The sequence below is a fragment of the Nesoenas mayeri genome (assembly GCF_963082525.1).
Source record: "Nesoenas mayeri genome assembly, chromosome: 11".
In the NCBI taxonomy this organism is placed as follows: domain Eukaryota; kingdom Metazoa; phylum Chordata; class Aves; order Columbiformes; family Columbidae; genus Nesoenas; species Nesoenas mayeri.
In genome coordinates, this window is record NC_137563.1 from 21867623 (window position 1) to 21894747 (window position 27125).

At 54.1% G+C, this 27125-nt stretch overlaps 1 protein-coding gene and 1 pseudogene across 2 annotated transcripts; both read right to left on the minus strand.

Annotated features, from left to right (window-relative positions):
* Positions 1-11973: 11973 nt before the first annotated feature.
* Positions 11974-17601, minus strand: LOC308044766 (antigen WC1.1-like; the record flags this gene model as incomplete). Its single annotated transcript, XM_080351636.1, has 9 exons — positions 11974-12038; positions 12847-12999; positions 13184-13267; positions 13668-13769; positions 14526-14663; positions 15404-15718; positions 16246-16560; positions 16901-17215; positions 17301-17601. The coding sequence occupies 9 exons, from the start codon at positions 17599-17601 to the stop codon at positions 11974-11976; spliced, it is 1788 nt and encodes a 595-aa protein (XP_080207762.1).
* Positions 17602-22035: 4434 nt separating this feature from the next.
* On the minus strand, positions 22036-22950 carry LOC308044767 (olfactory receptor 14J1-like; annotated as a pseudogene). Its single transcript has one exon. The product of its transcript is annotated as an olfactory receptor 14J1-like (transcript).
* Positions 22951-27125: the final 4175 nt, after the last annotated feature.

The following is a 27125-nucleotide window of genomic DNA, read 5'->3' on the forward strand; positions in this document are numbered from 1 at the left end:
TATGTAATTGTAATTATGTTGTTAATCACGTGTTCTATGTTGCAGTATATTTCAAAAATGATTCACCGTGTGGTTAAAGGGGCCTGACTAATTCAAGAACAGAAAGGGGGAAGTGTGGAGGGGTCTTGATAGATAAAGATTTGTTGCTGAATTAGTGAGGCTCAAAGGAATCTCAAGGCCACTTCGAGAAGCTGAGAACAGAATCTGCTGTGAGAAAGAGGGGTGTTCCTCAGTCAGCGGGGTCCTGGCGTTGCGTGAATCATTGGACATATCATCAGTGAGACTCCAGCACATGGACAGCCCATGATACTCATTTAACGAATCTATGCTTGGAGCGTGGACGCGTGATTAGAATATAGTTACGTATATAAGGAGGCTTGTTTCTGTAACAAATGCTTTAGCATGATTCACATTGAATAGAATTGTTTGCTGAGTCCTTTATCGCCCCAACAAACAGAGTCACATAATCAGAGTAATAGAGTTGTAGTCACAGTCATGGTGTCAAAGACTCACAGAATCACAGTCACATAGTCACAGAGTCACAGGGACAGACACACAGTCACAGTCACAGAGTCACAGAGTCACAGAGTCACATAGTCACAGAAACACAGTCACAAAGTCACAGAATCACAGAGTCACTGATGTCACAGAGTCACAGTCACAGAGATACAGACTCACAGTCAGAGAGTCACAGCTGTCTCAGAGGCACAGATACAGACTCACAGAGTCACAAAATCATGGAGTCACAGTGACAGACTCACAGGCAGTCACAGGTTCAAAGAGTCACAGAGCTTAAATGGTGAAATATTCCCATGATATGCATGACCTGTGACTCTATGACTCTGCGACTCTGTGACTGTGACTCTCTTTCTCTGTGACTGTGAGTCTGTGTTTGTGACTCTGTAACTGTGACTCTGTTACAGCTGTGACTCTGTGACTCAGTGACTCTGTGAATCTGAGTCTGTGACTCTTTGACTGTGATTCTTCAACGGTGTCCATTCTGGAGTCACCTTTTATGCTTCCATTGTTTTAGGCCAGCCTCCGCCTTGATTTTGCAACCTAGGCTCATACTGCGCAGGCTCAAAATATCCACGCTTTCTTTTGCCAATGCTTATGTGTCCAACATTCAGGTGTCTTTCTCTGGTCCATTCGGTGACCTCAGGACCCTTGGCGAGCTTCTGGGCATGCTCCTTTTTGTTGGCCATTGTTTGAGGGAGCAGGTGAGGGACATGTGTAACTGAGGCTGCAGGTGAGAACACATTCTTCTGGACAGCAGCTATTGTTCCTAGGTCAAAGAGACCCTCATAACAATAGTTTTCAGGAGGCTGAGGCTCATTTGGCTGAAGCAGCAGGCAAAGTCCACACAACAGCCATTGTTAGAAGGAGCCCTCCCATATTGGAGAAAAAAGTTCAACACAATGCTTCTCCTTGGGCCTTTCTCCAAGTCATTGTCCATGTGTTCCTTCGGTCAGGGCTTCAGTTCTCTAAGTTCTTGATGGCGATGTTCAGGCAAATACTGCTCCATCTTCTGACAGACTCTCACACAGTCAAAGAGTCACAGAGTCACATTCACAGGGTCACAGTATCACAGACTCAGAGTCATAGAGTCGTTGTCAGAGTTACAGAGTCACAGAGTCTGAGTCACATAGTCACAGAGTCACAGTCACAGAGTCAAAGACGTTACAGAGTCACAGTCACAGTGACAAAGTCAGAGTCATAATCGCATAGTCAGAGTGTCACAGTCACAGAGACACAGTAACAGGGTCACAGGGTCACAGATTCACAGTCACAGAGTCACAGAATAAGATTCACAATATCAGAGTCACCATCACAATTAGAGAGTCACACAGTCACACAGTCACTGTCACAGAGTCACAGTCACAGTGTCACAGTCCCAGTTAGAGGGTCACAAACAGAGTCACATAATCAGAGTAATAGAGTTGTAGTCACAGACATGGTGTCAAAGACTCACAGAATCACAGTCACATAGTCACAGAGTCACAGACACAGAGTCACAGTCACAGTCACAGAGTCATAGATGTCACAAAGTCACAGTCACAGAGATACAGACTCACAGTCAGAGAGTCTCAGCTGTCTCAGAGGCACAGTTACAGACTCACAGAGTCACAAAATCATGGAGTCATAGTGAAAGACTCACAGGCAGTCACAGGGTCAAAGAGTCACAGTAACAGACTCACAGGCTGTCACAGGGTCAGGGAGTCACAGAGTCACAGTCAAGGAGTCACACAATCAGATTCACTGTCACAGATGTCACATACTCACAGACTCGAGGCAGAGATTCACAGTCAAAGAGTCACAAATATCACAGAGTAACAGTCACAGAGTCACAGAGTCACAGAGTCAGTCACAGATGTCACAGATGTCACAGAATCACAGTCACAGTCACAGAGTCACATTCACAGATGTCGCAGAGTCACAGTCACAGAGTCCAAGAGTCAGAGTCACAGAGTCAAAGTCACATAGACACAGTTACAGAGTCACAGAGAAACAAAGTCACAATCAAAGAGTCACAAAGTTTCAGTTATAGAGACACAGAATCACTGAGTCACAGTGTCAGAGTCACAGACTCAAATTACAGAGTGACAGAGTCACAGACTCAAAGTTACAGAGTGACAGAGTCTACAGAGAGAGAGAGTCACAGTGTCATAGACTGATAGTCACAGGGCCACAGAGTCACAGTCACAGAGTCACAGTATCACAGTCACTGAGTCACAGTATCACAGTCACTGTCACAGCATCACAGAGTCCCAGTCAGAGAGTTACAGAGTCACAGAGTCACGTAATCATGGAGTCACAGTCACAGATTCATAGTCAGTCACAGGATCACAGAGTCACAGAAGACAAAGTTGCAGAGTCACAGAGTTACAGATGTCACAAAGTCACAGTCACAGAGTCAAAGAGTCATGGTCACAGGGTCACAGTGCCAGTAACAGGGTTACAAACAGAGTCACATATTCAGAGTAATAGAGTAGTAGTCACAGTCACAGAGACACAGAGTCACAGTAACACAGTGACAGTCACCGAGTTCCAGAGTCACACAGTCAGAGTCACAAAGTCACAATCACAGAGCCACAGACTCACAGAGTCACAGTTACAAAGTCACAGACTGAAATTCAGAGTCACAGATGTCACAGAGTCACAGTCACATAGTCACAAAGTCACAGTCACATAGTCACAGTCACAGAGTCACAGTCACAGATGTCACAGAGTCACAGTCACAGAGTCCAGCTTATTTTTTTGTACTGCCAGCAAGGACTTCTGGCCCTGCACCCTAAACTCCCGTGTGTCTGTGACCGGCAGGAGGAGAAACTGGGTGATGGAGCTGCTGTTGGACATTTGCTGCCTGTGGGCATGAGGACCTGTCTTAGGAAGAAAACAGTGATGGTTTAGATGAGACTTCTCAGGGAGAAACCAAAGCCATTTCACACAGACCTTCACACAAAGAGACACTTTTCTTTTTCCAGGAGAACGTCCTGGCTGGTGTAAGTGTAAGTAGATGGGTAAAAACAATCTGGATGGTTGGGCTTGGAAAGGTGCTGTGGAAAGGGAGAAACTTTCCAGTCATGAGGACAGTCAAGCACTGGAAGCTGTTTCCCAGGAGTGCACACTCTCTCTGTCCCAGAAAGTGACCAAGATGTGTTTGGATAAAGCCCTGAGCCATCTGGTCTGACCCTGCTGTGAGCAGGAGGTTGGTTAAGACACCTCCTGAGGTCCCTTTGAGCCTGAATGACACTGTCCTTTCATACCCTTCATGTTCTAAAGTTAGACAAATCTCTCAGGTTCTCTCTGACCACAGAAATTATTCACATGAGGTGCAGGGCTGCTTTACAAGTGCCCCCAAACAGCCCTGACAACATCTTTTGCATCCCTTTTCATTTGCCCCTACCCAGGGTCTTCTTTTTTCTCTATTCATGCCCACCTTGTTGATTCTTTCAGAACAGGTTACTGAAGAGGTTTCAACATCCACGCACACACTTTGAACATCAGCCAGGCAGCAATAATTCACTCATAATTCAATCAGAAGTGTGTAGCTGTGAAGGGGACAGTGAGGTCAATTCTGTCTCCGGAGGTGACAGCCCAGCAGCAGGGACATGCCTGGGAAAGAACCTCTGCCCAAGGGCCCACAGGCCCTACCCAGGAAGAGAGACAGGTTGTCATGTCCATCCCATCTGAGCACATGATAGGACATCGGCAGGAACATGGTCGTGTCTATCAGAGAAGCTGAAAGGCCAGCAGCACTCATGGGATTTAGAAGATCATGGTGAGGTTGCTTCTCTCTGGTCAGGTGAAAGACAACAAGAAGCCTAATGGGTTGAGTTCCCTGCATGAAGGGCAGTATATGTGGTGGTTGAGCTTTCCTTGGTAACAGGAAAAAGCAGCAGAGGAAAAAAACTCAGAAAGTACAATTTGGAAGGTGGAGGGGGTTATTCCCACGGTGATGAAACTCGATACTAGCATTCAGTCAGCTGATCGGAGCCAGCCCAGTGAGAGCTGGAGCCGGCGGGATTCAGCCGACCACGAGGTTCAGCCGAGATTATGAAGCTCAGAGGGAAACGTACAGGGACTGCGTGATTCCCAGCGGGTCCCGATCCCCTCATCCCTTGTAGCCATTGCGAGAGAGTGGCTGAAGTGGCGAGGGGGGCGTTCCCACGGTGACGGCGACCACACCCCCTCCCCTTGCCTTGAAAAATCCTTTGGGAGGGCAGCGACTAGTCTCTGCCCACCAGGAGCAGGGAGGAGCAACCAGCTTGTGTAGCGGGTGAGTCCCACCCACACTGTGCTGCAGCAGCGGGTGTGGCAGCTTGTGCAGCAGGGTGCAGAGAGCACTTGTTGCTTGTCAATCCCTCTAACTTATTGCCAGCATCCCAGACTGCTGATGACCGTGGTCGCCTCCAGGAGGAGAGCTTGTCTCTAACAGACTGTGGCAACGCAGACTGAGGTTCTGTCCCGAACGGTGGCTGTTCAGGTCTCCAGCTGCAGGGAGTGCCAGAGCCTCCTGATGCCGGGGGAGGGAGGCCAGCACTCCACCTGTGTGAGGTGTGAGCAGGTGCAAGATCTGCTCGACATGGTTGTGAAACTTAAGGAGGAGGTTGAGACACTGAGGACCATCAGGGAGTGTGAAAGGGAGATCGACTCTTGGAGTAACACCCTGACATGCTAGTCGGAAAGGCCCCAGGGAAGTACCCCCCAAAAGGAGATGGACCTCCTGCCCTCTCGGACAGAGGCTGAAGTCCTGAGACGGCCCCACCCTTGTTGCTGTCGGGCAGAGGTAGGGGACCTAAAAGACGACGAGGGTTGGAAGCGTATTCCGGTTCGGCATCACGGGCAGCCCCCCTCCCTGCCTGCTTTGCCTCCCCAGGTGCCCCTCCGTAATAGGTTTGAGGCCCTGGATATTGAAGAAGAGGTAGTTGAGGAGGTGGTGCCAAGCCTGCCTACAAGATCACATAGGAAGAGGCGGTTGACTCCACAACTTAAGACTGCCTCTGATAAGAAAGAAAGAAGGGTGATTGTCATAGGAAATTCCCTTCTGAAAGGAACAGAGGGCCCAATATGCAGAGTTGACCCTCATCTTAGGGAAGTTTGTAGTCTACCTGGAGCCTGGATCAAGGATATTGCTAGAGAGCTCCCAAGACTGGTGCACCCGACAGACAACTACACGCTGCTGGTCTTCCAGACAGATGGGGAGGAAGCTGCTTCCCGTAGTCTGAGGGCAATGAAGAATGATTTCAAGGTCTTGGGAAGGATGGTGAAAGACTCAGGGGCTCAAGTGATCTTCTCTTCACTCCTTCCATCTTCAAGTGACGATGTGGGATGGAATAGGAAAATTCAGTCTCTAAATGGTTGGCTCCAAGACTGGTGCTACAGGCAGGGCTTTGGATTTTTTGATAATGGTTAGTTTTATAAGACTCCAGTCCGGACAGTGTCACGCGGGAAAGGTTTATCTCATAGGGGCAAAAGGATGCTGGGGCAGGAATTAGCTGGGCTCATTTGGAAAGCTTTAAACTAGGCTCAAAGGGGGATGGGGTTGTAGCTGGGCTTGTCCCAGTGGGGCAGCATTCTAAAACTGATGAGGACCAGGTGGCCTCCTGTGCCCCTAGGGAGAAATTGGTGTGCTCTCCTCACTCCCTGAAATGCCCATACACCAATGCACGCAGCATGGGGAATAAGCAGGAGGAGTTAGAATCCTGTGATCGGTCAGGAGATTATGAGCTGGTGGCAATTACAGAAACATGGTGGGACAGTTTACATGACTGGAATGTGGTCATGGATGGCTACGCCCTTGTCAGGAAAGACAGGCCGGCCAGGTGTGGTGGTGGAGTTGCTCTCTATGTGAGAGAGCAACTACAATGTACTAAATTCTGCCCAGGAATGGATGAGGAGCGAGTTGAGAGTGTATGGGTCAGGATCAAGGGGCAGGCTGGCAGGGGTGATACTGTTGTAGGTGTCTATTACAGGCCACCAGATCAGGCTGAGGAAGTTGATGAGGCCTTCTATGGGCAGCTGAGAGTGGCCTCACAGTCACAGGCCCTGGCTGTTGTGGGTGATTTTAACTTCCCTGATGTTTGCTGGAAGGACCATTCAGCCAGCCAGCCACAGTCCAGGAGGTTCCTCCAGTGCATTGATGAGAACTTCCTCATGCAGATGGTGGAGGAGCCGACTAGGAGAGGTGCACTGCTGGATCTCATCCTCACTAACAAGGAGGATCTGGTCGAAGCAGTAAAGGTTGAGGGCTGCCTGGGTTGCAGTGACCACGAGATGGTGGAGTTCAGCATCTTGTGTGGCAGGAACAGAATAGCAAGTAGAATTGCAACCCTGGACTTTAGCAGGGCTAACTTTGACCTTTTGAAGCAACTGCTGGGGGAAATCCCATGGGCAAGACTGCTTGAAGGAAAAGGGGCCCAAGAGAGCTGGATTGCATTCAGAGATTGCTTCTTCCGCGCTCAGAATCAGAGCATCCCCACACATAGGAAGTCAAGGAAGGGAGCCGGGAGGCCTGTGTAGTTGAATAGGGATCTGTTGGGTATGCTCATCAGAAGAGGAGAGTTTACAGGTCATGGAAGCAGGGGCTGGCCACTTGGGAGGAATATAAGGCTGCTGTTAGAGGATGTAGGAAGGCAGCTAGGATAGCCAAGGCCTCCTTAGAATTACAGCTGGCGAGAGGGGTCAAGGACAGCAAAAAGAACTTTTTCAAATACATAGCAGATAAAACTAATACCAGAGGCCATGTAAGCCCACTGATGAATGGGGTGGGTGCCCTGGTGGCAGAAGATACAGAGAAGGAAGAATTACTGAATGCCTTCGTTTTCTCTGTCTACTCTGCCAGAGGCTGTCCTGGGGAGCCCTGTACCCCTGAGACCCCAGATGAAGCCAGGTCAATGAAGGAGTTTGCTTTAGTTGATGAGGACTGGGTTAGGGAGCAATTAAATGGTCTGGACATCCATAAATCCGTAGGTCCAGATGGGATGCATCCATGGGTGCTGAGGGAGCTGGCTGAAGTCATTGCTGGACCGCTCTCCATCATCTTTGCCGAGTCTTGGGAAATGGGAGAGGTGCCCGAGGACAGGAGGGAAGCAAATGTCACTCCAGTCCTCAGAAAGGGCAAGAAGGAGGATTTGGGTAATTATAGACCAGTCAGCCTCACCTCCATCCCTGGGAAAGTAATGGAACGGCTTGTCCTTGGTGCCATCTCAAGGTATATCAAGGAGAAAAGGGTTATTAGGGGCAATCAGCATGGCTTTACTAAGGGTAAGTCATGCTTGACCAACCTCATAGCTTTTTATGAGAATGTAACAAGGTGGATGGATGATGGCAGAGCTGTGGATGTGGTCTACCTTGACTTCAGTAAAGCCTTTGACACAGTCTCCCACAGCATCCTAGTTGCTAAGTTGAGGAGGTGTGGTCTAGACAATAGAGTAGTGAGGTGGGTTACAAACTGGCTTAAGGAGAGAAACCAGAGAGTGGTAGTCAATGGTGCGGAGTCTAGTTGGAGGCCAGTATTTAGTAGAGTGCCTCAGGGGTCAGTACTGGGGCCAGTATTATTCAATATATTCATTAACGATTTAGACGAGGGAATAGAGTGTACCAGCAGCAAGTTTGCAGATGACACTAAGCTGGGAGGAGTGGCTGACACGCCAGAAGGCTGTGCTGCCATCCAGCAGGACCTGGACAAGCTGGAGAGTTGGGCGGGGAATAACCTAATGAAATTTAACAAGGGAAAGTGTAGAGTCCTGCATCTGGGAAGAAACAACCCCAGGTTCCTTTATAGGTTGGGAAATTACATATTAGAGAACAGTGTAGGGGAAAGGGACCTGGGGGTCCTGGTGGACAACAGGATGACCATGAGCCAGCACTGGGCCTTTGTGGCCAGGAAGGCCAATGGCATCCTGGGGTGTATTACAAGGGGGGTGGTTAGTAGATCGAGAGATGTCCTCCTTCCCCTCTACTCCACCATGGTGAGACCACATCTGGAATATTGTGTCCAGTTGTGGCCCCTCAGTTCAAGAAGGACAGGGAACTGCTGGAGAGGGTCCAGTGTAGGGCAACAAAGATGATTAAGGGAGTGGAGCACCTCCCTTATGAGGAAAGGCTGAGGGAGCTGGGGCTCTTTAGTTTGGAGAAGAGGAGACTGAGGGGTGACCTTATTAATGTTTATAAATATATAAAGGGTGAGTGCCACGAGAATGGAGCCAGGCTCTTCTGGGTGGCAAACAATGATAGGACAAGGGGTAATGGGGTCAAGCTGGAACACAAGAGGTTCCACTTAAATTTGAGAAAAAACTTCTTCTCAGTAAGGGTGACAGACACTGGAACAGGCTGCCCAGGGGGGTTGTGGAGTCTCCTTCTCTGGAGACATTCAAACCCACCTGGACATGTTCCTGTGCGACCTCACCTGGGCGTTCCTGCTCCAGCAGGGGGATTGGACTAGATGATCTTTTGAGGTCCCTTCCAATCCCCAACATACTGTGATTCTGTGAAGACCAGCATGTCCTATTTCCAGCCACTCTGGGCCACCAAAACGAAGATGTCCCATCTCTGGACCACTTGGGCGACTGAGAGCCCAGATGTCCCATCTCTGGACAATGTGAGGCCACCAAGACCCCGGATATCTCATCCTTGGAGCCAGATTGTCCCATCTCCAGCCCCCTTAAGCCATCAAGAGCCAAAATTTATCATCCCTTTATCCCTTGCGTTACTCAGGGCAAGATGTCCCATCCCTGGGGCCCTTAGGCCACCAAGACCTAAAATGTCCCATCCATCCAAAGGGTTGAGGGGGATCTCCAATGGGTTTAGGGATCTCCAATGGGTGGGGGGGATCTCCAATGGGTTGGGGGATCTCCAGTGCATTGGAGGACTTGCAATGGATTTGGGGGAAGCTCCTATGGGTTTGGGGGATCTCCAGTGGGTCTGGGGGATCTCCAGTGAATTGGAAGAACTCCAATGGGGTTGGGGGGATCTCCAGTAGGTTGGAGGGGGACGTCCAATGAGTTTGGGGATCTCCAGTGTGTTGGGGGGGATCTCCAATGCGTTGGATTGAGGGATCTCGAGCGGCTTTGGGGGCATCTCCAATGGGTTGGGGGATCTCTCATGGTTGTGTTGAGGGATCTCCAGTGGGCTGGGGGATCTCCAAAGTGTTTGGGGGAATCTCCAGTGGGTTTTGTGGGATATCCAGTGGGATGGGGGGGATCTCTAATGGGTTTGGGGATCTCCAATGGGCTTGGTGGGACCTCCAGTGGGTTAGGGGATCGCAATGGGCTTGGGGGGGATCTCAAGTGGGTTGGCGGGATCTCCCATGGGTTTGGGGGGATCTCCACAGGGTTAGGGGGGGATCTCCAATAGGTTTGTGGATCTCCAATGGGTTTGGGGGATATCCAATGGCTTTGGGGGTATCTCCAGTGAATTGGAAGACCTGCAATGGGTTTGGGGGGATCTCCAATGGGTTTGGGGGATCTCCAGTGTGTTTGGGGAAGCTCTAATGGGTTGGAGGTTCTCCAATGGGTTTCCGAGATCTCCAGTGGGTTTGGGGGGATATCCAATGGATTGGGGGATCTCCCATGGTTGGGTTGAAGGATCTACAGTGGGCTGGGGGATCTCCAATGTGTTTGGGGGAATCTCCAATGGGTTTTGGGGGATATTCAGTGGGTTGGGGGGGATCTCCAGTGGGTTTTGGGGGATCTCCAATGGGTTAGGGAAGCTCTCCAATGGGTTGGGGGGCATCTCCAATGTTTTTGGGGATCTCCAATGAGTTGGGAGATCTCCAGTGGGTTAGGGGATCTCCAGTGGGTTGGAGGGGGATCTCCAGTGGGCTTGGGGGTGGATCTCAAGTGGGTTGGCAGGATCTTCAATGGGTTTGGAAGGATCTCCAGTGGGTTGGGGGGGATCTCCAATAGGTTTGAGGCTCTCTAATGGGTTTGGGGGATATCCAATGGGTTTGGGGGATATCCAGTGGGTTTGGGGGTATCTCCAGTGAACTGGAAGACCTGCAACGGGTTTGGGGAATCTTCAGTGGGTTTGGGGGGATCTCCAATGGGTTGGAGGGATCTCCAATGGGTTCAGGGATCTCCAGTGGGTTTGAGGGGATATCCAATGGGTCGGGTGATCTCCCATGGTAGGGTTTGGGAGGTCTCCAATTTGTTGGGGGATCTCCAATGGGTTGGGGATGATCTCCAGGCAATTGGGGGATCTCCAATGGGTTCAGGGATCCCCCATGGTTGGGCTGGGGGGGTCTCCAATAGGTTGTGGGATCTCCAATGGGTTTGGGGGATCTCCCATGGCTGGGTTTGAGGAATCTCTAATGGGTTTGGGGGGTCTTCAATTTGTTGGGGGATCTCCAATGGGTTGGGGATGATCTCCAGGCAATTGGGGGATCTCCAATGGGTTGAGGGATCCCCCATGGTTGGGCTGGGGGGGTCTCCAATAGGTTGTGGGATCTCCAATGGGTTTGGGGGATCTCCCATGGCTGGGTTTGAGGAATCTCTAATGGGTTTGGGGGATCTTTAATGGGTTGGGTGATCTCCAATGGGTTGGGCAATCTCCAATGGGTTTGAGGGGATATCCAATGGGTTGGGGGATCTTCAATGTCTTGGGGGGATCTCCAATGGGTTTGGGGATCTCCAGTGGGTTGGGGGATTGTGAGAGTTGTTCTGAAGATGGAGCAGTATTTGCCTGACCATCGCAATCAAGAACTGAGAGAACTGAGGCCCTGACTGAAAGAACAGATGGACAATGATTTGGAGAGAGGCCCGAGGAGAAGCATTGTGTTGAATACAAGGGGGCTCCTGCTTATAGTGGCTGCTGTGTGGACTTTACTGCTGCTTCAGCCAAACCAGCCCCCGCCTCCTGAAAGCTATTGTCATGAGGGTCTCTTTGACCCAGGAACAATAGCTGCCGTCCAGAAGATGTGTTCTCACCTGCAGCCTCAGTTACACGTGTCCCTCACCTGCTCCCTCAAACAATGGCCAACAAAAAGGAGCATCACGAGTCCATCATCGAATGGACCGTGACACCCGCCCGCTCCCATCCCTCCCGTACCTGCACACAAGTGCTGCCCTGACACAAACCCGCGCTGACACCCTGGTGAGGCAGCAGGAGGACAGGGCGGGGGCTGCAAGCATCAGGAGGATGGGGTCCCAGGGCTGCCGTGGGGCCTCACAGCCCCTGCTCAGGAGGAACACAGCTCTGTGGCTGTGACAAGAGTGCTCGGGGTCTGTGATGGCCCAAGGCAGCAGGAACAGCCCATGGAGACTGGGGCCCTGGCAGAGCCAGAGGAGAGGGAACCCCAGCCCTGTGTGTTGCAGAAAGTGGCTCTGCACCCTGTGCCGGGCACTGGGGAGCACAGCTGCCTGCTGACCATTGTGGGAGGTGATCTGGGGTGTGATTCCCTCTGGGCCATCTGGAGTTTAAAGGGCACGGTGATCACCTTGGGGCTCACATCTGTGGGGTCACAGCCAGGACTTACCCTGGCACAGCAGCTCTGTCATGGCCTCTGCACTGTGCGATCAGCCTGGCCCAGGCAGGGCCTGGGGGAAAGAGCAGCTGGGGAATCTCAGGGTGAAGAGATGGGCACTGGGAAGCATCATGGGACCTATTAGAGGGTCATTTTGACTAGAAACTGCCTGTGGCAAGCAGGATGGAAACCACCCCAGGGGTGTTTTTTGGTCTCTTCTGCCCCTGATCAAACTCAGGAAGATTTCCTGACGCCTGGGCAGACACAAACCAGCTCCAAGTCCAAGTCCACTGACACTTTCAATAAGAAAAAATATGATACACAGTGGAAAAAAGGGGAAAGTAGAGGAAACTCTGTGCTGTTTGTGCTGCCCATGGGCAAAGAGAGGCGGTTCCCGGTGCTCGCAGCTCTCCCAGCTGCACGGACCTCTTCTCCCTCCCGGCTGCATCCACCTGCACAGCAGGGACGGGCTCTCTTGGCCGGGGGTTCAGGGGTTGCTGTGCGCTCAGCTCTGTCACAGCCTTTGTGTGTCACAGATGTGCCAGAGAGATCTCTTCAGTGTCATCATAGCCCATGCTCCCTGGGGACAGGGACGCAGTATCTCCTTCAGCTCCAGGGACCCTGGCACTTCTCTGGGAGCACAGACTGCCCCCTGCAAGCAGCAATGCGGGACATTGCAGCTCACCCCATGGGGTCTGTGCATCACCTTCCCGCCTGCTCCTCACCACACTCAGCTCCTTCTCCCACCTTTCAGTCCCTCCACAGGAAACTCCTGGGGCAGGTTCCCCCTTCCCAGGAGGTTTAGGTCTCAGTGCAGCAGCAACCTGGTTGGCAGTGGGGATGGCACCCCAGGCACCAGCAGCGCTGAGTTTCCCTCTCACCTCTGGGTGCATCGCTGGGTCCTGCTCCCTCCTCTGGCACCCTGGGCATTTCCCAAGCTCCCTGTCCAGGGTCATCGTCCTCCCCAGGGTCAGAATCCTCCCTGGCATCATCATAGCCATCCACTGGGTCACCCCCAGGCAGAACAGGAACATCTGAAAAGAGAGGGGAGCTGGTGACAGGGAGCAGATCCATCCTGCAGAGCAGAGGATGGGAGGCACTGGTGTTGGCAGCAGCACAGGAGACCCCCAGGTCCTCCCCATCTCTGACGGTTACACCCAGTGACACCTCTGTCCTTCACTTGTCTGCAGGCAGATCAGCCCCTTCCTGCTTCATTACCTGGTGCTGATCCCAGACCATCCTCCTCCTCTTGGTGCCCAGGGTAGGGCTGCAGCTGAATCAGGGACTGCTCTGAAGAGGAACCTGGAGAAATGTGCAGTGAGAGTTATGGGGCGAGCCCACTGACCTGGTTCGTGGCCAGTGCTGCTGGGGAAGGGGAACCCACAGAGCTGAGGCTGCATGGAGAGGAGGGCTGGGAATTCACCCTGCTCCCCTGGGACAAGCCCTGTCTCAAAGGTGCTCCCAGAGCTGCCCCAGGACAGCTCTTCCCTCACTCGTCAATGGGTGCAGGGGCAGGAAGAGAGGGGCTGTCCAGCTGCGATGGGCAAAGCGGGTTGGGAGGCAGCTCCTCTCCCAGACCCGGGGCTGGGGTGCTCTCCCCACAGACCACACAGCCCCAGCACTGCAGGGACCATGGGCTGGGGGCTTCAGGAGATCAGCCCTGGGGAGGTGCCAGGGGAAAGGGTCCTGCAGATGTGCCCACATCCACCTGAGCGACCAGAACTCGCCTGCTTCTCCCACGATGGCCTGCGACCGATCTCCTCGTACATGGCCTCAGGGAAGAGCTCCTGGGCTGTCCTGGAGCCTGGGGACAGAGGCAGAGCTGGCATGGGGACAGGCAGAGGGGCAATGGGACCCCACTGTGCTCCCCAAACTTGTTCCTTGGCCCAGCCCAGGACTGCTCCAACAGTGCAGCCCCAGGGTGCTGTCCAGGAACAGCTGCCACATCCCCAGTGAGGGCCACATCACTGTGGAGAAGATCTGGGGCAGCATTACCCCCACATCAGCCCCTTGAAGACAGCGTTCAAGCGCCTCTCGCCCTTGGGTCACCCCCTTGTCTAACCTCAGAGCAGCTCCCATGTTTCCCCTCCACCTGGAGCTGACCCCTGTCTGCCCTGTGAGTCCATAGCAGGGCCCCTGCCCTACCAAAGGCAGGCAGGGCTGGGCAGAGGGTCAGCCTGGGGCCTGACTCCATGGAGATGGGCCCTGCTGCCCTGTGTTCCTCCCATCTTCTCCTTTGCCCCAGAGCATCCTCCAGCACTACCCAGAGCACTGCCAGCCTTGGCCACCTCCCCCAGAATAACTTCTCCCCCAGGATAACATCTCCTACAGTCCTGCTCTTCCATGTCTCTCCTTGCCCCATCTCTTGCTCCCACCACCTCTGGGCTCTCTTCAGCCCTTTGCTGCTGGTGCCCTATGGCCAGACAGTCAATGGGGTGCGTGGGACAGGTGGCAGCACACAGTCTCATCCCCTCAGCTCTGCTTGTGCCCCTTACTGACTCCCCGCAGCACCCCCAGCCCTTCCAGGAAGCATCCCTTGGAGCTCTGTGGAAGGACCCACCTCTGCGCCCAGCCCTGGCCCTGAGCGCTTGCCCGGCCAGCAGGGCCAGGAGCAGGCAGAGAAGGGCCGCCAGGATGATGCAGATGATGACGGGCACTGAGATTCTCCCACTGACAGTCGGACGGCCCCGGGTGGGATCTGCATGGGCAAGAACATGGAAGAACAGCACCAGCCCTCAGAGAGGTGGAGGCAGCACCAGACCTGACCCCCATCATACAAGGCAGCAGAGAGTGGAGGGCCCCAGGGGGGATGATGGAGAAGCTTCCACCCTGCTGACTGAATTTCACCCCCTCCTCAACCCCCACACAACCACCCCAGTGCCTCTTCCTGGGAGTTTCACGCCCCAGCAAGGAGCCCCTTGCACCTCACTGTGGGTCAGAGCCCGGCCCTGGGATACCCAGCCCTGGGGAGGACAAGTTACCTGCTCGGGGTGGGGATGCTGCTGTCCTCGGCGCAGCTGCAGAGGAGGAAAAGGAGAGCTGGGCTGAGAGGGTGGGAGTGCATGTACCAGGGAGCCTCCCCTGCAACACCCCAGTGCGTGTCTGTAGTGTCGCTGACACATCCCACCCCAATTGCCCCTCCCGTAGTGCTAGAAAGGGACCCAGGACAGGGCCCGGGGCCTCTGCTCTGGGCGGCGGGCAGGGTGGCACAGGCAGCCTGGGGGATGGATGGTCCTGGAGCTGCAGGGCCTCACGGGCAGTGGCCCAAGGACACCCAGTTCCACCGAGGCTGCTCCCTGCTTGGCACCAGGCTGCTGCAGCCCACAGGAACGTTCCTGCTCTCGGGAGCTCAGGGGCTGTGCCAGGACCAAGTGGGTGAAAGGCCTTTCCCAGCTCCCTGTCAATACCTGACCAAGGGGTCCCAGCCCTGTCGCTCACCTGAGCAGCACACGGCAACATCTTCCTTATGCTGGCAAACACGTCCGTCCCCAGGCCGGGCCCAGCAGTCCTGCAGAGACGACTCCGTCCCCCGGCACTCCACCCGCTCCAGCCAGATGGGGCCCTGGCCCACCCCAAAAGCAGCCTCATGCAGGGCAGACACCGCGGGGCCACAGCCCAGCTGCCTGCACACCACCTGGGCATCCCGCATGTCCCAGGAGTCATCGCACACTGTCCCCCAGGAGCCGCGATGCCAGAGCTCCACTCTGCCCGAGCACCCGTCCTCGCCTCCCACGGCACGGATCTTCTCCCTGTCTGGAGAGGGCAAAGAGCTCCCACGGCACTCAGACAGCAGGGGAGCCAGGCAAGAGAAGTATGCGGAGGAGCAGCTCCCTACCTGTGCAGCTGCTGGAGTTGGGGCACGGGGCCAAAGGCTCTGGGGGCATTTCTGGGCGTCTGCCTGAAGAAGGAAACACTGTGGTGAAGGGGCTGGCTCGGGGGATTGTGCAGAAGAGAGCGGGGCTGAGCTCTGCTTGTGCCTGTTTGTGTCATCTTGGTCACAGAGCAACAGGAGGGTGTCCACGGAGGGGAGACTCCTCTGAACCCTCTCTGGTCTCTGCTGAGAGCCCACTTGGAGATGTCGCTGACTCCCCCAGGCACTGCTGGATAGCAACTGCTGCTGGACATGTAGGACACTGAGAACTGTGGTCACATCTGTGCCACCAGCAGCACAAGCATCTGACATGGCAAGGAAAACCCCTCCAAGCTCTTTCTCTGCATTTGGCCATGTCCAGAGGGGAGCAGAAGCTGGGGTGTCACAGGTGCCCGAGTGGCTCAGTTACCATTGCAAGTGATGTGGGTCTCATCTCGCAGGTCATCGCACGACTGTGGGTCCCAGGGGGTGGATGGACACTGCCAAAAAGAGAGGTTTCCCTCTCCACACTGCACGTAATCCAGCCAGGCAGTGCCAGACACCCTGCCATAGGGCAGGCCTGTTTCCAGGGATCCTCCATCCCCACAGCCCAGCTCCTTGCACACCAGCAACACCGTGTCAGGAGTCATCGAGTTGGAGCAAACACTCCCCCACGTCCCATTGTAGAAAACCTGGAGGCGCCCAGAGCAGCCGCCACTGTTCTCCAGCCTCAGGGCCACGAACTCTGGGAGGAAAGGCAGCAAGAGGCATAGGCTGGTGTGGGGCTGTGGGAGCCAGGACACCCCTGTGCTCCCCAGGCCCCCAGCCAGGCAGAGCAGGGCCAGCAAGTCCCCCTTGCACCCAGGGCAGAGAGAAGTCCCTGATGGACACAGTCCCTGCTCTCCCAGCTCACCCTGGGGGACACTGAGCTCCCCAGGGACCCTGGTGAACTGAGGGCACCCGTGCATGGGTGTCTGTAGGCCGGGCTCAGGGAGGGGCTCAGCCAGGGACAGCCTTGGCCATGCCCGGCTTTCCCTGCGTCCTGGCCTCCAGGGAACCATCCCAGCACAGCTCCTGGCACACACCTGAGCACATGACGCCCGCGTCCTCTTTGTGCCCACAGTCGTGCTGCCCCCAGGGCCCGGCAGCGCAGTCCCAGAGAGCAGCTTCGGTCCCGGAGCAGTTCACACCGTCCAGCCAGAATTGCCCGGAGCCTTCCCCGAAGCGAGTGGAGCCGGCCGCCTCCACCGCCCCTCCGCAGCCCAGCTGGTGGCAAACGACGGCGGCATCAGACAGGTCCCAGCCATCATCACAGACGGTCCCCCAGCTGCCCTGGTAGTAGATCTCCACTCTCCCTGCGCAGCACTCAGGCCCATTCACCAGCCGGACCCGCCGGCTCCCTGCAGTGGGGAGAAAGCCCAGGAGCTGTCAGGGGGTGGTTGCCCCCCCACCCCATCATCTGGGGGCTTGTGCAGCACCGCTCACCCCAGCAAATGACTCCCACGTACTCCACAACCCCTCCCAACAGGGCACTCCCGGGCAGGGAGGTGTTGCAGAGGGTCAGGTTGGCCTCGTGCCCTGCGCACCGGACCCCTCGCAGCCCCACGGGGCCCGTCCCTCGCTCAGGCTTTGGGGGACTGTAGGCTTTTTCTGCCTCTCCACACCGCAGCTGCCGGCACACCACGCTGGCCTCCCACACGTCCCACTGGTCATCCAGCACTCTGCCCCACATCCCGCGCTGGAAGATCTCCACTGGATTCACTCCCCATGACAGACTTTCCCTCATCTGCTCAGCCTGTCACCTTGTCATGGAAGGAGATCAGGTTGGTCAAGCAGGACCTGCCTTTCACAAAGCCATGCTGATTGGGCCCGATTGCTCGTCTCATGTGTGTGACCTCACAGTCCTTTCCCAGCCATGTTCCTGCTGTTGGCCAATCCCCTGCAGAGGCAGAAGTGACCTCACAGTCCCCTCCACACCCATTGGCTCCCTACTGGACTATGAGTTCCTGAGACACAAGTGACCACATGGCGTCGTACCCACCGTCACCTTCCTTGTGGTCCAGTGTGTGAGCAGATCAAACTAACCTGCTTTCATCAAATTTATCCAATAGATTTCCTTTCAAGGGTTTGAGCGGAGAAACGTTCCTCAGAGGAGCTGCTATATTTACTCTGGGGCATTTTACATCTCTGCTTCTGCACCTAATTTTTTTCTTCTTCTTTCTCTGTCTTTTCTGATATGAAAAGCTCTCTAAAGAAAAGATTCATGGAATCCTACAATAACACGGGTTGGAAGAGACCCCTGAACACCATCTCTGTCCCACTGACCTTTATGGCAGCCCAAGGAATAGCTGACAGCATTTGTTCTCCCTTGGGTTCATCTCACCACATGCACACAGTGGACATGCACATGTTGTGTATGTTTACAACTCATCTGCACAATGAAAACATGGACTTTTGACCTATTATTTCATAGAATCATAGAAGATCCTCAGTTGGAAGGAATCCATCAGGATCATCGAGTCCAACTGCTGTCCCTGCACAGGACACCCCACAGATCACACCGTGTGTCTGAGGATGTTGTCCAGTCTCTTCTTGAACACCATCAGGTTGGGGACGTGACACCTCCCTGGGGAGCCTGTTCAGTGTCCAGCACCTCTGGGGGAAGAACCTTTTCCTCATGTCCAACCTGACCCTCCCCTGGCACATTTTCTGCCATTCACTCGGATTCCTTTACTGGTCACCAGTGAGAAGAGATCAGTACCATCCCTTCCTTCCCCCCTTGTGAGGAAGCTGTAGCCACCATGAGGTCTCCTTTGAGTCTTTTCTTCAGCTCTGATGCTCAGAAACCCCTTGGTTTGCTTTCTGAAGCAGAAAGGAGGAGCCATGACCTCCAGGCAATGGGAAGGGGGATCCTGTCCCTCACACACGGCTCAGGGCTCTTCCTGGGACCGTGGGATGTGGGTGTGCAAGGCCCAGGGAACGACAACACGGGTACAACAACTTCCAGCTTCCCCATGGGGCTGCAAGGAGGCACCGAGGCCCCAGTGCCATGAGGACAACATGTCTTCTCCTGGGCCTCAGTGGCAGAGACAACTGCCATGGCCAAGGGGACAGAGACCTGGGTTCTGCTGGTCCCTTCCAGCCTTACAGCGCCCTTTGCCATCTCCACCACAGGCTGTTCTACACGGTGCTACCCCTGCCCCTCTTTCCCTGCAGGCTGCAGACACCCATCTCGCTTCCCCACCTGCTCTCAGCCCAGCATTTCTGCACCTTCACTGCTGTGTCTGCACCCTCACTGGCTGCTCTTTGGAACACAAACCATGGGCTGATCCAGCTCCCTCTGGGTGAGCTCTTGCCCCAGAGCACTGCCCTTCCAGTGACATTTCTCCCTCCTGATATCCAGTCTGCACCTTACAAATTGCACTTTGTGATATTTTTTTCCCTCTTCTGCTTTTTCCCACTATCAAGGAAAGCTCAGCCACCTCATAAACTGCCCTTCATGCAGGGAACTCAACCCGTTAGGCTTCTTGTGGTCTTTTACCTGACTAGAGAGAAGTCACCTCACCATGATCTCCTAAATCCCATGATTGCTGCTGGCCTTTCAGCTTCTCTGATACACACGACCATGTTCCTGCTGTTGTCCCGTCATTTACTAATGTAGAATGGACATGACAACCCATCTCCAAGGGCTCTTCCTGGGTACGACCTGTGGGCACTTAGGCAGAGGTTCTTTCCCAGCCATGTCCCTCCTGCTGGGCTGTCACCTCCAGAGACAGAACTGACCTCACTGTCCCCTTCACAGCCACAGGATTCTGACTGGATTATGAGTGTCTGAGACACAACTGACCTCATAATACAACACCTGTCCATCCCCCTCCTTAGCACCCAGGACCTGACCAAGACTGAACCATGGTCTACACAGTCCTACCTCTGCCCCTCTTTCCCACAGGCTGTAGACATCCATCTCACTTCCTCACCTTGTTCAAATTATTCAAATATATTTCCTACTAACAATGAGAGTGAAAAGCACTCCTCACTGGAACCGCTGTATTTATGTTAACACAATACATATGTCCTCTATTGCCTTTTTTTTTTTCTTATTCTTCCACCTATTCTCTCTCCAGAAACCTGCCCAAGGCAAAAATTCTGTCAAATCACTGAATAACTCAGGTTTGCAGGGAGCCCTTGTCTCACTCATCTTGTCTCACTCTCCTGCTCAGGGCAGAGTGAACCAGGTGAGGTTGCTCAAGGCCTCCACCCAGGTTTACATCATCCTCAAAGGCGCTAAAGATTCACTCTGTTACATCATAGAAGGGGAGAATAAAGATGTTCAACAGTGTTGTCCAAGTGCTGATCACTGAGGGATGACACCAGTAACTGGCTGCACACAGCACTTTATACCACTGGTGATATTTGGGCTGGATGGCTCAGCCAACTTCCCACCCAGCATCTACTTCTTGAGCCCCATCAGCACCACTCTGGCCAGAAGGAGATCATGACTGAGTCTTGCAAATGCCCTGTACACAACATGTCTTTCTTTCCCTTGTCCATTTGGGTTCAGCAGTCCCTTCCTTGTCACTCACATTCCTGGAAATGGCTGCAGGAGGACGTGTCCCATCCCCTTCTCAGGGAGGGAGGTAGAATGGCCAGCCTGTAGTTATCCCAGTTCCTATTCCTGCTCTTCTTGAAGATGGGTTTGAGGTCTGCGTTTTCTAAGGACCCCAGAACCATTCGGGTTTCTATGGCACTTTTGAGATCACAATCTGGAATCACAAGAAAGGGTGACAGAGGAGACCGGAACACTTGAAATGGTCCTGTCCAAGGCAGCTGAGATGAGTCTCACTGATCCAATGGGGTTTGTTCCTGGAGTCACAGACAGAAATATCAGGGTTCTGTCAGGCATCCATATCTGAGTTGGTCTCAGGACTCCTTGTGCACCCAGGGATGCTCAGAGACAGAGTCTGTCCCTTTTACACACAGAGGCAGGAGTCACAGTGTCCCTCTGGCCTCCTGTTGCCACTCCCAAAGGACGGGAGACACCTCAGCCCTGTGCTGTGTCACCTGCTCTGCACTCATCTGACATGTCACACGTCAGGAGGAATGGACACAGGGAGCTCAGTTCAAGGAAGCACAACCCAGTGCAGCACTCAGGTGATTTCCCATAGGTTGTTCCTCCCAATATGAAGTGACCTCAAGACCTCGTCTGTCTCACAGGCCTTCACGGAAGGGAAAGGAATAGTTGATGGTGTTTGTGTTCAATCGTATTCATGTCACCTCACGTACATGATGTGCATGCTCACATCTCATCTGTACAAGGCAAACATGGACTGCTGAACTATTCATTGAGTGTCCATCCATGGAGAGAAAACAGCCTCTGTGGGTGAGAAGCCAGTGTTGGAAATGGTGGTGGTGAGGGGCCAGTCCATGGTGATTGACCTGAGGCTCCTTCCACGGGGTGTCCAGTGCACAGGGGCACAGACCAGCCCCTGCTCTGCTGGTCCTGCAGATCTCTGGCGGGAGGCTTGGCTGTGAGAGGACTCTGCTGTGTGCCAGCCCTGCACACACACACTGTTCAGCTGTACAATGGGGTTTCATCTGTGGGTCAGTTTCTTGAAAATATTATTGAGACAAACTTTGTAAGAAGATCCTAAACCTTCAGTCCCTGCCCTGAGGAGATCACCTTTCTATCTGGAAAGGCTGTTCTGAGGCCAGCTCTGTCACAGCAGTGCCCATTGCCTGTCCCTGCCTGCGCCCACAGGACTGACACACAGCAGGACGGTGACCAAGCTGCCAGAGCACTCAGGCCTTGCACCAGCACAAGGGATGAGAAGGGGAGTGTGGGAGTGGAACCAGAATAGCTCTGGAAGAACAAGTGCTGGTGCTCCCTGGCAGGGCTGCCAGGATGGACTCCTACCATTCACCCATCACAGGAACTGTCCCTGAACATGCAAAAAGGCCTTGCAGGAGGGATATGGAGAAAAACAAGTCACTACAGGAATCTTTATTTTGTTTAGAGACAAGAAATGTACTGTTCCTCATTTAAACAGCCAGTGGCTATAAAAGAAAAGCAGACAGTGGATTAGAAAGAGGCTTAAAACATCATCGCAAGAAGAAAACTACTAATAACAACAGAAAATCCAGATGACAGGTTGAGCCTGTAATTAGCTACATTAAAACGCCTGTGTAGAAGCAAATGGGCAGTTTATTGCTTCAGAAAACACTAAGATACGAGTTTCCTCAGGGCATCCTTGAGCTCCTGGTTCCTCATGCTGTAGATGAGGGGGTTCTCTGCTGGAGGGACCACTGAGTACAGAACTGACACCACCAGGTCCAGGGAAGGAGAGGATATAGAGGGGGGCTTCAGGTAGGCAAAAATGGCAGTGCTGAGGAATAGAGAGACCACGGCCAGGTGAGGGAGGCAGGTGGAAAAGGCTTTGTGCCATCCCTGCTCAGAGGGGATCCTCAGCACAGCCCTGAAGATCTGCACGTAGGACAGGATGATGAACACAAAACACACAAACGCTAAACAGGCACTGACTACAATAAGCCCAAGTTCCCTGAGGTAGGAGTGTGAGCAGGAGAGCTTGAGGATCTGGGGGATTTCACAGAAGAACTGGCCCAGGGCATTGCCCTTGCACAGGGGCAGTGAGAATGTACTGGCCGTGTGCAGCAGAGCACTGAGAAACCCAGTGGCCCAGGCAGCTGCTGCCATGTGGACACAAGCTCTGCTGCCCAGGAGGGTCCCTTAGTGCAGGGGTTTGCAGATGGCAACGTAGCGGTTGTACGACATGACTGTGAGCATAGAATACTCTGCTGCTATCAAGAAGGAAAACAAAAAGAGCTGTGCAGCACATCCTGAGTATGAGATGGCCCTGGTGTCCCAGAAGGAATTGGCCATGGATTTGGGGACAGTGGTGGAGATGCAGCCCAGGTCGAGGAGGGTGAGGTTGAGCAGGAAGAAGTACATGGGGATGTGGAGGTGCTGGTCCCAGGCTATGGTGGTGATGATGAGGCCGTTGCCCAGGAGGGCAGCCAGGTAGATGCCCAGGAAGAGCCAGAAGTGCAAGAGCTGCAGCTCCCGTGTGTCTGTGAATGGCAGGAGGAGGAACTGGGTGATGGAGCTGCTGTTGGACATTTGCTGCCTGTGGGCATGAGGACCTGTGCAAGGAGGAAAAGAAAGTGAAGGTTTAGATGAGACTTCTCTGGAAATAATCACAACCATTTCCCACAGACCCTTGCACCCTGTCACACAAAGAGACACTTTTCTTTTTCCAGGAGAACGTCCTGGCTGGAGCCCTTGTTGGTGCTTGATGAGTGTGCAATGAAGAGCAGGGTCTCTGCCCAGGGGCTCCTGAGGAGTCAGCCTGACCCTGTGTGATCAGGTGGGCAGGGGCCAGTCCTGGGGTTCAGCTTTGTCAGCTGGAACAGCTCCTGGTGCAGAAGGGACTGTCAGCATCTGTACCCCCCAGGCCTGAGAAACAGAGTTTGAGAGGTTTGATGTTTCTACAGCTCCTTCTCCCCTCCCACCCTGGGGAGTGTTGTTAGGTGTCAGAAACCCTCAGCATTTCTGCTGCACTCAAGGAGAACAGAGCAAGTCCTGTGAGACCAGAGGATGCCTGTGGGTCAGTGCAGAGTGAGGGCAGCTGCTCTGTCCCTCTGTCTTGCTCCAGCTGCCCTGGGCTGGCACCTTTCTGAGATGGGGGCTGATCACACTCCCATGTTACCCTGAAAAGCCACCAGGCACTGCTGAGTGCAGAGGGATCGACCTCAGACCATGACAGGTCTCACCCTTTCCTAAGGTCTCAGCATCCCACGCATAGCCCAAGAAACACATGGCTCATTTCCTAGCCCCACAGACTGCATTGCCCACAGACCACAGGTCAGAGCAAAGCTGGGACACGTGTTCCCATAGACACACCTGCAGGAAAGGACCCACAAGATCAGGCTGTGACTCTGCAGCTGAAACTGCTATCCCCAGAGAGCCTGACAGCAAGAACAAGATCCCAACAGCAGTGACCCAGAGCAGGGGAGCAAGAAAGAAAATGCGGTGAGGGTGGGGGTGAGAGAGGCCAGGGCAAAGGCAGCTGGGCACTCAGACAGTGTCACCCTTCCCCAGCTGTGCAGCCACCTCCCAGACACCAACAGTGCCGGGCAGCTGCTCTCAGCCCCTGTGCTCTGCAGAGGAACTGGAGCTCTGGCTGCACAGGAGCTGCTTCATGCCTTGGAGCCCCCGGCCCTGAGGGCAGAGGCTTTGCTGGGTGGGAGAGGAGGCCAGGTGGCTGCTCACAGGAGGGATCTGCACTGCAGGGGATCACAGGCACTTTTCTTTGTTCTCCGTCCCGTAGAATTCCAGGTCTAATTTCCTCTCATTTCTGATCGCTCTCCCCCGTGAGGTGTTTCCCTGTCCATGTCTGTTCCCTGTCAGTGCTCACAGACCATCCCACCCTCTGTGCCCTCCTCCTGGCCCTACAGATCCTGCCTGTTCACAGGGCACTGCCTGGGGGCATATTCCTGTCTGCAGGCTGGAAAACAGATTACAGATTAAGTGTAAGGTGTCCAGCAAAGGTGATGCTGGTTCTGCATAGGCAGAGGAGAGGCAAGGCATGCCAGGATTCTCTTGAAGACCTACTGCAGTTCATGTGTCTCAAGTATTTGTTTAAAATCAAGAACGGCCTTAATCACCACCCATTCCCCAGAGTAGGAGACTGAAAACACAGACTCAGGGAGGTTCCTTATCTTTGTAGTACTCTTTGTCTTCTTGTCCTTGAAACCTCCTCTTGTCAATATTCTGGAATGAGCTGGAGCTGTGAGCAGCCCCGACCCACGGAGAACCCAGCAGCAGAAGGACCCTGCCCTGCCAGGGGTCGCTCCTTCCCCCCACAGCTTCTCCCCTCCGTGTTGCTGGGATCTCCCGGGCAGGCTGAGCGCTGACCCTGGCAGGCGGCAGAGTCCCTGCCTGGCACAGCCCTGGGGTGCAGAAACCCTGCTCTGCAGGACAGCCCTGGACACCCCTGCCTGCACATTTCCATTTACACCCCACAGCCACTCTGGGGAGAACGCAGCATTCCCGTCTTGTCACTCTGACAGTGCAGAAGGCAATCCCTGCTCTGCAGCACATCCTCCCATCTGATCAGAGAACCTCTGAGAGCTGTACTTACATCTCTCGCAGGCTCTGCAATGTGACAGCTTTCTGAGATCCTACCAAGATGTGCAGATGCAATGTCCTGCAGCCACAGGCTTCATATCTGAGAGGATTTCATTTCCAGTGAACTCTCAGCATCCTCCCAGCCCAAACTGCTATTCCCTCTCTGTGCCTGCCTCCTGTGCCCTTGGTGCTGCAGGCAGAGCCCTCAGCCCTGCTGCGTGTGCAGAGGAGCTGCTCCTGGGCAGAGCTGTCTCTCTGCAGTGCTGCCGCTGCCATGAGCTCCCTGTGTCCCAGGAGCCCAGCCCAGCTCAGCAGTACAGGAGCAGCCCATGCTGTCCCTTTCTCTGTCCCCTCTGGGCTCCTCCAGGTGTCCCTGGGGCTCCAGGGGCACATCCTTTGAGACAACCTTAAGTAATCAGTGATGTTAGTTGTGTCTGCTCTGCAGAGATACTTCTTGCCAGCATTGTATTCTTGCTAGTAAAAAATAAATCGGTATGAGAATATTCCAGGTGTGGTCTCCCCAGGGCAGAGCAGAGGGAGAGGAGAACCTCTCTGACCTACTGACCACCCCCTTCTAACCCACCCCAGGTACCATTGGCCTTCCTGGCCACAAGGGCACAGTGCCGGCTCATAGTCATCCTGCCGTGCCCAGAACCCCCAGGTCCCTTTCCCCTACACTGCTCTCCAACAGGTTCTTCCCCAACTTACACTGGAACCTGGGGTTCTTGTTGCCCAGATTCAAGACTCTACACTTGCCCTTGTTCTATTTCATTACATTTTCCCCGCCCAGCTCTCCAGCCTGTCCAGGTCTCTGGATGGCAGCACAGCTTCCAGTGTCAGCCACGCCTCCCAGCTTGGTGTCATCAGCAAACTTGCTGGCAGTCACTCTGTTTCCTCATCCAAGTCACTGATGAATTTATTGAATAGTACTGGCTCCAGCACTGCCCTCTGAGGCACTGCACTAGATCCAGGCCTCAACTGGACTCTGCCCCACTGACCACGACTTTCTGGCTTCTTCCCTTCAGCCAGTTCACAGTCCACCTCACTACCCGCTCATCCAGACCGCACACCCCCAGTTTAGCTGTGAGGATGCTGTGGGACACTGTGTCAAAGGCTTTACTGAAGTCAAGGTAGACCACATCCACTGTTTTGTCATCATGTATCCACCTCGTTATGTCTTCATAACAGTCAATGAGGTTGGTCAAGCATGACTTCCCCTTGGTGAAGCCATGTGGACTACCCCTAATGACCCTCTTATCCCTGATATGCCTTGAGACGGCACCAAGGAGAAGTCGTTCCATCAGTTTCCCAGGGATGGAGGTGAGGCTGACCGGTCTAGAGTTCCCCGGGTCCTCCTTCTTGCCCTTTTTGAAGACTGCAGTGACATTTGCTTTCCTCCAGTCCTCAGGCACCTCTCCCATTTGCCACAACTTAGCAAAGATGATGGAGAGCGGCCCAGCAATGACCTCAGCCAGCTCCCTCAGCACCCGTGGGTGCATCCCATCTGGACCCATGGATTTATGGATTTACTTTCAAGCAGCCTTGCCCATGGGATTTCCCCCAGCAATTGCCTGGACAGGCCAAAGTCTGCCCTGCTGAAATCCAGGGTTGCAATTCTGCTTGCTATCCTGCTCCTGCCACACGAGATCCTGAACTCCACCATCTCACAGCTGCTGCAGCCAAGACAGCCCTCAACCTTTACTGCCTCAACCAGCCCCTCCTTGTTAGTGAGGATGAGGTCCAGCAGCTCCTCTCCTGGTCGGCTCCTCCACCCTTTGCATCAGGAAGTTCCCATGGATGCCCTTGCTGAACCTCCTGGACTGTGTCTGGCTGAGTCATCCTTCCAGAAACATCAGGGGAGTTCAAACCCCCACGACAACCAGGGCCTGTGACTGAGGCCGCTCTCAGCTGCTGGAGAGGCCTCGGCAACGTCCTCACCCTGAGCTGGTGGGTTGTGATGGACACCCACAGCAGTATCACCCTAATGCTCCCAGTGCTCCCAGTAACCCTCCCACTGACCCCTCCAGTGCTCCCAGTAACCCTCCCACTAACCCCGCCAGTGGTCCCAGTAACCCCTCCAGTGCTCCCAGTAATGCTCCCACTAACCCCTCCAGTGCTCCCAGCAACCCCTCCAGTGCTCCCAGTAACCCTCCCATTAGCCCCTC